Source organism: Temnothorax americanus, unplaced genomic scaffold (genome assembly GCF_048541705.1).
Source record: "Temnothorax americanus isolate GAGA-0224 unplaced genomic scaffold, ASM4854170v1 Scaffold21, whole genome shotgun sequence".
Taxonomy (NCBI): domain Eukaryota; kingdom Metazoa; phylum Arthropoda; class Insecta; order Hymenoptera; family Formicidae; genus Temnothorax; species Temnothorax americanus.
The window spans coordinates 3,700,728-3,712,500 of NW_027509349.1; the positions used below are offsets into that span (position 1 = coordinate 3,700,728).

The 11,773-nt window shown below is 36.9% G+C and overlaps 1 protein-coding gene across 2 annotated transcripts in view; it reads right to left on the minus strand.

Moving 5' to 3' along the window:
- Sima (HIF-1 transcription factor component sima) overlaps window positions 1-11,773 on the minus strand; it is a 73,381-nt gene that overhangs the window by 41,085 nt on the left and 20,523 nt on the right. The window contains exon 1 of one of the 2 annotated variants that reach the window (XM_077406823.1): window positions 964-2,183. The exons of the other annotated variant lie outside the window; for it this stretch is intronic. Coding sequence (XP_077262949.1) covers window positions 964-2,168 — 1,205 coding nt within the window. The 5' untranslated portion in view covers window positions 2,169-2,183. Of the gene's footprint in view, window positions 1-963; window positions 2,184-11,773 lie in introns of those variants that run through there. 2 annotated transcript variants of the gene reach the window in all.

Below are 11,773 nucleotides of genomic sequence, written 5' to 3' on the forward strand. Positions count from 1 at the left end.
AAAGAAATAGTTTTACCAACATTATTTTAAAGTATACAACAACCCTCATAAAGAGAGAAAGAGAGGGGGGAGAGAGGGGGAGGGAGAGGGAGAGGGAAAAGGAGAGGGAGAGAGAAAATTTCGTTACAGAGACAAATTCTAAAAAACTCCCTCCCGAAATATCTGAGATGGATAAAGTCTCAGTCTAAGAAGCGAAGAGATTGTCTATCATAAAAACCGCTTGAAGTATCAACATTAACTCGAGCGCATTCAATTGCTGTCGCTGCAGAATACATGCAGAATACATTCGTAGCTATTGGCAGATTGGAAAGTGCATCTTTTTCGGTCGTCCATCGAGGGAAAACGTCGACGTTATCGCGAAGCGAAGCGTTATCACCGCGGCAGGTCGACCTTCGAACGATACTTCGAAATCGATCCTACGATCTCGTCACGTTTTCTTTCCTTCACCTCCCTCCTACCGCTAGCGGACTCAAACCAGTCAAAGTCAAACTGATCGGCTAATCCGGTCGACGTAATTAAACGTTACGGAAAATTCCCGCGGAAAAACGATACAATCAATTCATTTTTTTTCTTCGGCGCAGATTAATATAGAATGTTCCATGTTGTACAAACTATAAGTGACATGCAAACTTCTTTAATTGAAAGAAAAAGTTTTTTTGGAACGAGTTAATTTGTTTAAATGTTTAAGAAAACTCTTATCATAAAGTTTATAAAAACTAATTTTCGTTAAAAGAATTTTAAAAACTACTAAAATTGAGTAGAGGAATTTAAATTGAATTAGGTTACAATTGATGGATAAAATTGAATTAAAATTAAAAAAGATTTAAATTAATTAGAAGAAAATAGATTTATCCAGAAAAAAACTTTTATAGAATTGATTCACTATTTGTAACGTCACGGTGTCAAAGAACAGCAGGTAAAAACGGGAAAAACAAAAGAACATTACGATAATCGCCAACTTACAAGTAATTCTCGAGGAGCTGTTCGTCCTCCACGTAGCCGTGATGCAAGTTATCATTATCATCGTAACCATTATCGTACATACATGGCGGCAAGATGGGTGCGCCATAAGCGTACGAGGTGTCGTAAAGGGGACAGCGATCGCTCGCCGGGCACTGTAGCCACCGGTCCTCGCTGCAGAAATTGAACAGTTCCGGGCAGTTGTTGCAAAACCAATTGCCTGGTCCTGGATCGCCCTGTTCCAGATCGTATCGGCCCGGTTCGCGCGGCTGCTCCTCGCACGGGTGTGCGGCATGAGGGTTCACGTCGCAAAATTGCGAGTCGCTAAGTCTTGGAGCGCAAAATAGCGATTCACGTAGTCGTAAATCGCTATACCCTAAATCGCAATATCCCAGAGTGCTGGGACCCATGTCGCAAGTTCGTAAATGGTTAGGCGCTAAATCGCAAGAGGGTAGATCACGGAAATCCAGATCGCGACGATACTCTCGGGGCTGGTCCATCCTTGCGGCCTGCGCGTATCGCGATCTCCTCGAGTAGATCGCGCGATTACCCGCCGAAGGCGGTTTGCAGCCGTCCGTCGGTGGATCAAAGTACATCGCGAGGTCCTCAACGTCAATCGGACCCAGCTGGCAAGTCCTTGAAGCCGCCGTATTCGCCGCGCGAGTCCCCGACTGCGGGTCGGCCAAGTGACCGTCGTTACGGAACCACCTTGTTTCCACCGGATCGTCGCAATCGGCGCCCGCTGAAGCGACATTGCACGTTGCTGACGCGATATTGCACGACGTCGCTGGTGCATTACTACACGCCACGTTGCAACTCAGCCCAGACGCATACGGAATCGTGGAGCAAGATGTCGTCCCGATATCGCAAGCTCGTGATCTAGTATTATCGCCAGCGTGTGACGTAAGGCTGGAAGAGGGTGCGGCAATATTGCCGGGTAAGACATTGACGTTGCTAAACGCGATCGCTGGACCATAAGACGACGGCGGTGGTTTCAGCAATTCGCACGACGGAAAATCGATTCCGTTTCCTCTTGCCATGTGACGCGCATCGACACCGACGTAATCCGACGCCTTGCCGATCCAGTCGCGGAGATCGGAGCAACGACCCCGCTGTTGACGACCATCACCGAGAATGATGTTTTCATCCTCTTCTCTCGCCTTACCTCCTCGTCTTTCTTCTTCCATCTCGTGCAGACGCGCGTTCATTTTTCCTCCTCGATCTTCGATCCACGTCACTACTTCTTAATCTTGCAGTTGTTTCACTCTTAAAAATTTCTACTTCTCTTTTCTTTACCTTCTTCAGTCTTTTTTACCGTGTCTTTCACTTTTCTTAGAACTAATTATATACTTATTTTAATCAACGCGATCAGTAGAATTTCTCGTCTTACAATTAATCCTATCAAGAGATTTTTCATCTAAAAAATGTTTTCTCGTTCTTTTCTTTTTCTTTTCCTTTCTTTGTTTACTACCTCCGCTTCTCCGTTGAAAGCTGTTTCCATTCGTGATTAGTCTACGTATGGCACAGCCGCCGAAAATTTCATGCTTCAATTATGCTAATTTTGTTATTGTCTTTCACTTATTCACTCCTGCGTTTTTATTTCTTTATCTTCTTTTTAATTTTCGAGTTTGCTTCTTTAGAACTTACTCCATTTATTCTCTTTCTTCCCAACTTATACAACTTATACTTTCTTTGATAAGAAAACAAAGTGTTATCTTCGCCGTTCATTAATTAATCATCGTTAATCTACATAAAAATAAATTTCCAGCACGTTAATGCGTTTGATCCTCAGTCGTTTTCCACTTGCTCGACATTTCATCCCTCTTCTTTATCTTTCAAATTCGCCATTAATTTTTTGTCACTAAGAGCTTATCTTGGTCATGTCTGATCCACGTGACCGATGTACAATCGGGCATTTCTTAGCACAAGAAGGGGAAAAGGTAGAAATACAAAAAAATAAGATTCAGTTGATTAATATCCTAGCCCCTCTTCATAAGTGAAACGTCCAACTGCGCCTGTCTGTCTGCGCTAGCTAATCCCTCTTTTCCGATTTTTCTTTTCTCAGTTTATTCACTCCACTCTTCTATATTTTTCACAAAAATTCGCTTTTCTTTACGCTCGGTACGTAAGTCGCAAAATCATCTCTCGACGATTCCAATCATCCTCGTAAAAAAAAAAAAACGAGACTCACCCCCTCAGCTCTGATTGCTGCTCTCTAATCTCAGTTCTTCGCACTCCTTTACACGCCAATCCAGCTATACTCTTTTCGTGTTTTATCCACAGTTTTGAATGACACTTTCTCATTCTTTTTTTACTTATTCCTCACTCATTCCTTCCCCTCTTCATCTATTTGTGTCTTGCCCTCCAGAACTAATGGTCGTCGTAACGATTTCTTTTATTATCTCTTATCAGCTTATCTTTTTTGTTGTATCTCTCGGTAGACTCTCTCTTGCTCTTTATCTTAACAGAGCAAATTCGAAATTAGATCTAGTCAGCGGAGATGTCAACGATCTACGTTTCCTGATTCATTGAGAGCAACTCTGAACGGGGTCGTCATCCTCATCTTCTCGCACACTCCCCTCGGCACGACTTTTGATCCACTTTCACGGCTCGCGCGATACTAAACCCCGGTAGCAATGCAATGCTATTCCTGCTGGACGTTCCAAACGATCGTTATCTCGTCGATAACGATACTCTATCATCGACCCGCGCGCGACACAACAAATTCATCGAGCACGTTTTTACTGACTCGAATATTTCTATTTATTTCTATTTATTTGTCACGAGAGAGAGAGATTCATCGATGTTTCAAATCTGTCATTCTGCAGATTCTTGATGCCGTAACTTTGCAGTAACTTGCAGTAACTTTCATCAAATAACGTCAAATAGATTCAGTTAGCGTAAAAATATTTTTGCAATTTGCAATATAAAAGAAATGAATAAACAGTCGCTAAATTCGCTAGAAAATAACAACACGATGGGGATACGGGTGGTAAAATTCGCGGAATACGTGATAAGGATCTGTATATCGCGTATGGAAACTCCAATAGAAGGAAACGCGGTAAAAAACAACGCAATTAGCATATTTTTACATTAAGTAGCACGTACACAGCTTGCGGTTTCTAGACATTGCGATCTTAAAATAAAGAAGTAAATCTAGGAATAAGTATTTTAACCGACATTATTTTAACTGCACTATATGTATATTATTTTCGTCGAAAAATTGGCAAATTAAATATCTGAAAAGAGCAGTCTTTTTAGGACACTCCAGTTATAATTTTCTAACACAATATGCCCGAGAGATCTAACGAAATCTCAAATTAATAATAATAATAATAATAATAATAAACTTTATTAACAGGTAATAAAACCTTTAGCGTAGAAAAAGAAAAGAAATACAAGAACAATAAAATTAATAAAATTAATAAATGTTCTCGACCCAAACAATGTTGATGTTGCAAGAGAGTCTTATACTTTACGTTTCTTTCGATACAAAGAGAACTTTTTGTTATATTTTACCCTTAAATTCACTACAAACTTGGGACAACTTGGCAACCAAGGAATTTTTAAAATATACAAAAGACATTTTACAAACAACGTGATAAAAATTACCAAGCAGATTGGTAAATTTTAAAAAATTATTGAAATTTTCTATATATATTTTAGTAAAATTAATCAAACATATTTTATATTTTAATGTAATAGATATTAATATTTTTTATTAAGGTAGATATTAATCAGAATAAAAATTAAAAATTATAAGGCTCTCGTGATTAAATCGATTAAAGGGAAAGAGGCAGACAGTGGTCTACCGTTTTGTGCGCTATACCGTTCACGATTTCATTGTATCGTGTAACATATAATGAAGTACCAAATGCATCAGCATGGTCCTCCTGGTCCTGGCCTTCTAACTTGAGAGAGACTCAAGGTTGCTTGCCTATGGAGTAGCGCACACACACCAGAATGACCGCATGGAAAAGGAACGTGCAACGTGCGAGTATACAATAGCCCAATGACCGCGTTACAATACAGTTTCTAATTTACACGTTTCTAATTTATTGCGCTGAAGATGACCACAAAAAATGGTCGAAACGTTCGCGAATTTTTTATGTATTGACGATAAGAAATATATATAACTTGCGCCCTATTTACCGCGCCGGCTCTTACTGCCTCTTTCCCTTTAATCGATTTAATCAGAATAGCTCGCATAAAATTCTTGGTGGTACATGTTGTCCCACAACTACCATGATTTCAGGGTAAATTTTAAGAGAAAATTCTCTCCGTGTATATGGTAGTGCGGTAAATAGGCTATTTTTTTCACTCTCTGCAGTCGCATGTCTAATGACTTTCCAGTAATTTGAATGCCCAGTAGTTGGCCATAATCGTGAGCATTCCTATCGCGCAAGATAACGCAATCCCCGACGAGTGTCGCCCGCTCGAAAAGAACAATTAGAAGAACCATTGTACGCGCCACAGATCATCCGCAAACGTTTTTACCACCCAGCGTTTTTTTTTTCGATCGCGCAACCTGATGCAATGCAATCCCAATGACGGGTACACTGCAATCCTGACGCAATACTGCGCGACACATTCTCGAGCCGATCGCGTAATCCTCGCAGCGTAATCGTGCAACTGGAAGTGCCGTCGATATGAAAACACGGAAATTATTCCGCGATCGTTTCCTGAGTCAATCGGCCCGCTATTTACTTACGACCAACGTTTCGTAGCTTTTTGATAGCTACATTTTCATGCTTCCATTCCACTTATTGTTAGTCAAGTAATAGTAGTAGTAGTAACAATAATAATAATAATAATAATAATAATAATAATAATAATAATAATAATAATAATAATAATAATAATATAGTAGTGATGGTAGTAATAGTAGTGATAATATTAGTAATAGCAGTAATAGTATAGTAAAGAGTTTAGGGTTCGAGTCGTTGTCGATCGCGGGATAATGATGGTAGTGTAGAAGAGTGTATAGTTGGATGAAATGACGTATGTGGAAGATGTGTCCCCAAAAATACTATGCGACTCTCTGCGAATTGGAATCGTAAGATTCCATAAATATATTCCCGGCTAGCTCTTGTCGTCCGATAAGATTGTCGGTGAGAGCGTCGATCAGAGCAATGAGTATTGTTGCCGAAAAAATTTGTTTCTTATATATTTTAGTTAGCGCGGCCGAGTGCTCGCGAAAAAGCGCGTTTTGCCCGCGCGCGATTAATTAGTGTGGTGTCATCTTGATAGGGAGCGTAGGGGCACATGCGGCTACACAAAAATAATCATTCTACAGCCAAGAAAAGCACTTACTTAATTTTATTTCTTTTAAGTAAGTTTTCTTACAACAAAAAATATTTTCTTACTAATAGTTTTCAAATATCTTTGATACAAGTGTTTGAAAAGAATATTGTTTTAAGTAAATGTAATGCTCATATTGACTTTATGGTAGATTTGTGGATATATAGGTAACCTTATCAAATACTTAATTTGCAAATCTACCATAAATTCATTCTAAACATTACATTTACTCAAAACAATATTCTGGTTTTCAAAGACTTGTGTCAAGATATTTGAAAACTATTAGTAAGAAAATATTATTTGTTGTAAAAAAACTTGGTAATTATGCAGTATAGGGGAGGCACCTCCGATGACCTTGACCTTGACATATGTTGTCAAGGTCACCCTCCTGAGTGACCTTCAGAAGGTTTTAGCCGTCGCTCGTTTTTTATTAAAAAGTTATTAACAAAAAAAAGTTTAGCAACCTCACCGATTTCAATGACTTTGATATATGTTGTCAAGGTCATGACCCCGAGTAACCTTCAGAAGGTTTTAGCCGTCGCTCGCTATTCGTTAAAAAGTTATTAACAAAAAAACTTGAAAAATATAGCATATATAGGTGCATATATAGGTTAGTTGACGCGCTTTAAACACTTAAATACTTTTAAAGCGCGTCACTAACCTACATAGGTACGATTTACTGCTTTAAATGTGGTGTTTTCGTAAAGCAGCGACTTTTTCGCAAAATAAAGTATTCTCTGCTTTAACAAAAAATTTTCAATTTATCAACAATTTACTGCTTTAAATGTTGTGTTTTGGTAAAGCAGCGACTTTCTCGCGAAATAAAGTATTCTCTGCTTTAAAGAAAAACGTAATATTAGTCGTTTATGCCTCTCAGTACTTAAAATAACTGCTATATTTTCAAAAAACTTTTTGTTTATAACTTTTTAATAAAAAACGAGCGACGGCTAAAACCTTCTGAAAGTCACTCAGGAGGGTGACCTTGACAACATATGTCAAGGTCAAGGTCATCGAAGGTGCCTCCCCTATACTGCATAATTACCAAAAACTTACTTAAAAGAAATAAAATAAAGTAAGTAAGTGCTTTCCTTGGCTGTAGAATGATTATTTTTATGTATGCACCACAGTAGTAATACAATTAGTAATAGTAGCAGTAATAGTAATAATATTAGCAATAGTAGCAACAGCAGTAACAACAGTAGTAGCAGTAGTAGCAGTAGTAGTAGTAGTAGTAGTAGTAATAGCAGTAGCAGTAGCAGTAGTGATACAAACAAAGAAAACAAGAGATTAAACCTCGACAGAACGGACAAAGAAAAGTACACGCAAATGATGCACCAACAATACTGTTAATTAATAAATAAGCGCGTTTTTCATCGCGCCTAAATTTCACGGATAAGCGATAACTAAAACTTCCGGATATGATGTATACAATATGCATACAATACTCCGCGCCGATTTCGGCGGGGGGTACCCCAACATTTACGTACAAAATACGTTTGCACAGGAAACGAATACGGTTTTCTGGGATCTTCTAACAGAGTGACGGGCGAGGTTTTTCCAAACCGCGATTATCTCCTAATCAAATTCAATGACACAGCGTATACTTTCGCCTATATTCAAGAAATCGTATATTCTTGGGTCACTAGAAAGCAATATATTATGGGGTTTTCTTTCTCACGAAAATTTGCAATTCTCTATCTTATCGCTATCCACGATTGACGCGAAAATCGTGAAAAATCATATAATTTCTAATATTAAACGCTCAAATATAATAAATACTGCTGATCTGTTAGTTCTCTCGAGGATTCACCGAGTACTTGACCTAGAGATTGAATCTAGGCTTTGTTTTGTTGTTCAACCGCCCATGCGTTTAAAGCTACCAACGGCAAGATGCGATGTACAACAATTCGGAAAGAAAACTTTCCAGAAGGTCGCTATCCGTTCATGCGTGCACGCCGCGTAATCGTCGCGATGTATACAGAGTGTTCCACTTCTGCCACATCATCTTTTAACAGCCGGAGTCCTTGACTAGCTTGGAGTCGGGTTAGTGCAAATGTCAAGGGAAATCAGCGTCTGCCGCAACTTTCCAAAGAAAAACTTGTCATTATACGAAAATTAACATTTCGAGGAAATAAACATCCCAGTTAGAATTAAGGACGATATAACGTTCATGATGACAATATTGTGCGAGAATTCTTTATTTTTCTTCGTTAATTACTCGAAAACCTACTTCGACGTTTCCGTGGATAAAAAGAGCATTTGTTTTTGACGAATAAGGCCGAAGTGAAACACTCTGTAGACTATGTATACATAATTGAAGTGATGGAGAGAACTCCCCTCACTAGTCGCTTATACAGAGAAATAACTGTCACAGCAGACACTTTAATTGACATATTAATCTCTACTTCCCCTGACTACCCTCTCGCTAACCTCTATCGATCACTTGGCCAGACATACGGTTTTTGCTACGTATAAATACCCTTTGCTTAAATACATTACATTGTGACTAGATTAATCGAGAATGCGTTACATTGCAAATTACACATCCTTATTTCCAATGTTAAACTTTCTGTTAATTCGAGTAACGTCGCTATTTTGCTGTTTTATATATAAAATAAATCACTAAAGATGTTACAGGCTAATATTTCTGTAAGTAAACGGGTATAATAAATGGGTATATATAAAATTCTTATTTTCTCGCGACTGTTTAATATCGAAAACGGACGAAAAAAATTAACTTTATCACACAATGTCCGCTTCGATACCAAACAGTCGCTAAAAAATAAGAATTTCATATTTCGTTCAATTTCAGAAATATTATCCTGTAACACCGTTAGTAATTCACCCTATATAAGCTGCAATTAATTTCAATAAAAGATATATCTTATTGTCTAAAGAATAAATCTTTTCTTGGCAAATTGTTTACATTATTTACTTACAATAGTATAATTATATTTCTCTTACAGACTTCAAAGGAGATACCTCTCGATTAATTAATAGATAAATGATATAAAATTTAATAACATTAAAAGATTGGGTTACTTATTATTGCTGGAATTTCAATAATCTTGTTATTTCTTCTCCAATAACTCGTAAATAGATTTTAATGCTCGCAAAAGTTGAAAGTTCTACAAAATAATATTTTCACCCTAATTTACACCCTGTGAAAAATTCTTCAAATTCTTTACTCGATGTAAGTACACAGAGAAAATTTTCTCTTAAAATTTACCCTGAAATCATGGAGTGTATGAAGTTAGCCCCCCTTTTTTTGAAATTCATATTTTTGAAAGTTGTTCCAGGTTGTTCTGACTTTGTACTACATTGTTCCAAAACGATATTCCTTAATTCCAAACAGTTTTTTAATAAAATAAAAAAAACGATTTTTTTGGCTGGCCCCCCTTTTTTCAAAAATCGAAAATTTTTTTATCGCTACAGATTGTTCTAGTTGTTCCAAACATTGTTCCAAAGTATTAATTCGATTAGTTAAAAAAACTTTAAGAGATATTGAAAACAGAATAAATTTTAAAATAACAGTTATTAGCCATTTATTCGTAAACAAAATGATTTACAAAACTGTCGATCTAGAATATATTTCAAACCGCTTAGAACAACTCAGAACAAAATTTTTAAGCCCAAAACAAGAACCTAAAGGGTACTTTACTCTTCATCGGAAATATTATTTTTTTATTTTCTTCGTTAAAAATCTTGTTCCAGGCTTCCCGCTTTAAAACTATCGCGTTCTCCACTGGAACAACTGAGAACAAAATTTTTAAGACCAAAACAAGAACCTAAAGGGTACTTTACTCTTCATCGGAAATATTATTTTTTGATTTTCTTCGTTAAAAATCTTGTTCCAGGCTTCCCGCTTTAAAACTATCGTGTCCTCCACTGGAACAACTCAGAACAAAATTTTTAAGACCAGAACAAGAGCCTAAAGGGTACTTTACTCTTCATCGGAAATATTATTTTTCGATTTTCCTCGGTAAAAATCTTGTTCCAGGCTTCCCGCTTTAAAACTATCGTGTTCTCCACTAGAAAAACTCAGAACAAAATTTTTGAGACCAGAACAAGAACCTAAAGGGTACTTTACTCTTCATCGAAAATATTATTTTTTAATTTTTTTTGTTAAAAATCTTGTTCCAGGCTTCCCGCTTTAAAACTATCGTGTTCTCCACTGGAGTAACTCAGAACAAAATTTTTAAGACCAGAACAAGAGCCTAAAGGGTACTTTACTCTTCATCGAAAATATTATTTTTTAATTTTCTTCGTTAACAATCTTGTTCTTAGCTTCCCGCTTTAAAACTATCGTGTTCTCCACTGGAAGAACTGAGAACAAAATTTTTGAGACCAGAACAAGAGCCTAAAGGGTACTTTACTCTTCATCAAAAATATTATTTTTTAATTTTCTTCGTTAACAATCTTGTTCCTAGCTTCCCGCTTTAAAACTATCGTGTTCTCCACTGGAGCAACTCAGAACAAAATTTTTAAGACCAGAACAAGAGCCTAAAGGGTACTTTACTCTTCATCGAAAATATTATTTTTTAATTTTCTTCGTTAACAATCTTGTTCTTAGCTTCCCGCTTTAAAACTATCGTGTTCTCCACTGAAACAACTCAGGACAAAATTTTTAAGACCAGAACAAGAGCCTAAAGGGTACTTTACTCTTCATCGAAAATATTATTTTTCGATTTTCTTCGGTAAAAATTTTGTTCCTAGCTTCCCGCTTTAAAACTATCGTGTTCTCCACTGGAAAAACTCAGAACAAAATTTTTTAAACCAGAACAAGAGCCTAAAGGGTACTTTACTCTTCATCGGAAATATTATTTTTCGATTTTCTTCGGTAAAAATCTTGTAAAGTACCCTTTAGGTTCTTGTCCTGGTCTCAAAAATTTTGTTCTGAGTTGTTCCAGTGGAGAACACGATAGTTTTAAAGCGGGAAGCCTGGAACAAGATTTTTAACGAAGAAAATAAAAAAATAATATTTCCGATAAAGAGTAAAGTACCCTTTAGGTTCTTGTTTTGGTCTTAAAAATTTTGTTCTCAGTTGTTCCAGTGGAGAACACGATAGTTTTAAAGCGGGAAGCCTGGAACACGATTTTTAACGAAAAAAATTAAAAAATAATATTTTCGATGAAGAGTAAAGTACCCTTTAGGTTCTTGTTCTGGTCTCAAAAATTTTGTTCTGAGTTTTTCCAGTGGAGAACACGATAGTTTTAAAGCGGGAAGCCTGGAACAAGATTTTTACCGAGGAAAATCGAAAAATAATTTTTCCAATGAAGAGTAAAGTACCCTTTAGGCTCTTGTTCTGGTCATAAAAATTTTGTTCTGAGTTGTTCCAGTGGAGAACACGATAGTTTTAAAGCGGGAAGCCTGGAACAAGATTTTTAACGAAGAAAATAAAAAAATAATATTTCCGATGAAGAGTAAAGTACCCTTTAGGTTCTTGTTTTGGTCTTAAAAATTTTGTTCTCAGTTGTTCCAGTGGAGAACACGATAGTTTTAAAACGGGAAG